This window comes from Plasmodium gallinaceum (assembly GCF_900005855.1).
Source record: "Plasmodium gallinaceum strain 8A genome assembly, contig: PGAL8A_v1_98, whole genome shotgun sequence".
NCBI lineage: Eukaryota > Apicomplexa > Aconoidasida > Haemosporida > Plasmodiidae > Plasmodium > Plasmodium gallinaceum.
This window is the reverse complement of record NW_021628265.1, coordinates 1,920,618-1,923,384: the sequence shown is the minus strand read 5'-3', so window position 1 is coordinate 1,923,384 and position 2,767 is coordinate 1,920,618. Positions and strand designations below refer to the sequence as shown.

The 2,767-nt window shown below is 14.3% G+C and overlaps 1 protein-coding gene across 1 annotated transcript; it reads right to left on the bottom strand.

The window, feature by feature from the left end:
• Positions 1-340: 340 nt before the first annotated feature.
• Positions 341-1,783, bottom strand: PGAL8A_00374300 (conserved Plasmodium membrane protein, unknown function; the record flags this gene model as incomplete). Its single annotated transcript, XM_028672807.1, has 7 exons — positions 341-450; positions 684-820; positions 1,019-1,138; positions 1,206-1,248; positions 1,331-1,412; positions 1,635-1,690; positions 1,771-1,783. The coding sequence occupies 7 exons, from the start codon at positions 1,781-1,783 to the stop codon at positions 341-343; spliced, it is 561 nt and encodes a 186-aa protein (XP_028529323.1).
• Between the last annotated feature and the right edge of the window lie 984 nt (positions 1,784-2,767).

The following is a 2,767-nucleotide window of genomic DNA, read 5'->3' as shown; positions in this document are numbered from 1 at the left end:
TCCAAAATTTAAAATTAAAAAAAAAAAAAAAAAAAAAAAAAAAGAAAAATTTATTTTTGAAGTTTAATATAAACAAATTGAAAAGGATTTTAAAAAATAAATTTTGTTTATTAAACTTTATGGTAGTTATTCTATTGCTATTTTCTATTCCTGTATGATTTACACGTTATTTAAAAGATAATTTTTTTATTTTAAATAATTTAAAAAAAAAAAAAAATTAACTTTAATATTTTTGTTTTTTTTTTTTTTTTTATATATTTAATTTTTTTTGTGTTTTTAAGTATAGTTTTTAAATTTAACATTAAAAAGTAAACAATTTATATATTAAAAAAATTGATGTCTATTTTATCAATAAAAATGTAGCTATAAAAACGTGTAACAAACAAATTGGAAATAGTGAAATCAGCAGTCTGTTCTTTTTTATAAATTTTGCTAAAATTAAAATGCAATCTTGTATAAATAAAAAGAAAGAAATATTTATAATTTATTTTATAATTTACATATATATATATATATATCATGAAAATTATTAATTTAATAATAAAACCATTACATATTAATATTCAATAGTTATTTTATTATTTTATTTTATATTATTTTATTTTTTATTATTTTATTTTTTATTATTTTTTTTTTTATTTTTCATTATTTATTATTTTATTTTTTATTTTTCATTTTATTACTGTAAGAAGACCACACAATAGAAAAAAAAGAAAATAAAAAACGTAACGCTGGAGAAGATATAAATAAATTTAAAAAAGACGAAAAAACTAAAGGGAATAACGAATAACTGATAATACACAATGACTGGAAAAATTGTCTATAAAAAAAAAAAAAAAAAAGAAAAATAATAAATGTAATATTTTAATATAATTATAGAAAAAATAATTCAATATTGAAATTTGATTTATAATGTCTCTTTAAAATTTTAATTTATTGATATATGTTATTAATAAATTGTAAATTATATTTATTATCCTTTTTTTTTTTTAAATAATATAATATAAATTATCCATACATATTAATATGTAATAAAGACAGATTCAAAGATACTAAAATGTGCCCAATAATGAAGAAAACAAAAAAATATGCAAAAGTATTTTTTTTATCAATAACTTCCTCATCTAAAAATATTATTCTAAGAAAATTAAAATAAAAAGTCTATATATTGTTTAAAAAAAGAAATTTATAATTTAATGTGTTACATTGATAATGTTATATAAACAATGAAAGATCCCCATAAATCCCCTTAAAAAAAAAAAAAAAAAAAAAAAAAAAAATTTATATACATAAAGTTCTAGATTTATTTATTTATTCATTTTTCCATTACATTTCTTTATGGTATTAGAATCATCGTATTGATGAAAACATATATAAAGTATTTTTTTAAATATACTTTTTACATCTCTTATCTATGTTATAATTCGAATAAAAAATGAAAAAATAAAATAAAATAATAAAATTCAATATTTAGTATATAATAATAATGCTATTAATAATAAATAAGAAATTATCTTGTCTAATTGAAAACAAGAATAATTTATCATTTTTTTTTTTTTTTTTTCTTTTTTTTGTTTATATTGAAGTAAAAAGTAAATTTAATAGTTTTGTGTTTTTTTTTCTAATTTTCTTGCCAATGTATCTTTAACTGGTTCATCCATAGTAAATTCATAATTATCCAAACGTGGAGCTAAGTAAAATTTTTATTTATTAAATATATATATTCTTTAAAAAAAAGAAAAAATTTATTTTAAAAAATTTTTCTTTTACCATTTGTATCCATTTTCTTTTTTATTTTTGTTATGTTAAATATAACCTTATATACAATTATTTAACCTTTTAAGGTAAGTATAATTTATCTTTATGTTAAAAAGTAAAAAGTAGGAAATTAAATAATAATTGTATTTTAAATAGTTTCTATCATAATTGTTAGCTTTTTTAATATTTTAATTTTCTTTTTCTTTATAATAACCTTAATTTTCTTGTTTTATATTTTTTTTTTTTTTTTCTATTTATTTTTTATTTTATTTTTTTTTTAAGATAGTTTATGTAACTAAAAAAAGATTCTTTTCTTTTTTTTTTTTTTTTTTTCTTTCTGTTTAAATATGAACCATTTCTAACAATAAATATAAAAATTTTTCATTTTTTCAATAAAAAAAAAAATGTTGAAAGAAACTAACATTTATTAAATAAAGTGTTTTTTAATTTTATAACAAAAAAGTTTTAATTATTGTTCCACATATTTTTTTCAAACGTCCATTTGAAGAATAATAAATACTCTTAATAAATATTCTAAAAATATTTCTTTTAATCAATAAATTCTTTTTTTTTCATTCATTTTAAGTTAAGAATTCCATAAACTATTGAAATTATTATAAATATCTGAATTTATTTTAAGAATATATTAATGAAATTAAAACAGTATATTTTTACATATTAATGTCATTGTTATGTGTAAAAAGTTATACAGAAAAATATGCTTTTGTATATGAATTGTGATATCAATAATAGTACAGGAAACTTCGTATTTTTTAAAATGGAGAATATTAAAAAATTATATAAAATATTAATAAATATGAAGATTATAAAGTCTTATAAAACTTTAATAGAAATTAATTCAATATTGAATTCTATTATTGTATCCTTCACTGAAATAAATAACACACATGTATTTTAGAAATATTTTATATTGTAAAATCATTAATTTTTTATAAAGCTTTTTTAGTAAAATTAAAAAAAAAAAAAAAAAAAAAAAAAAAAAATCAAA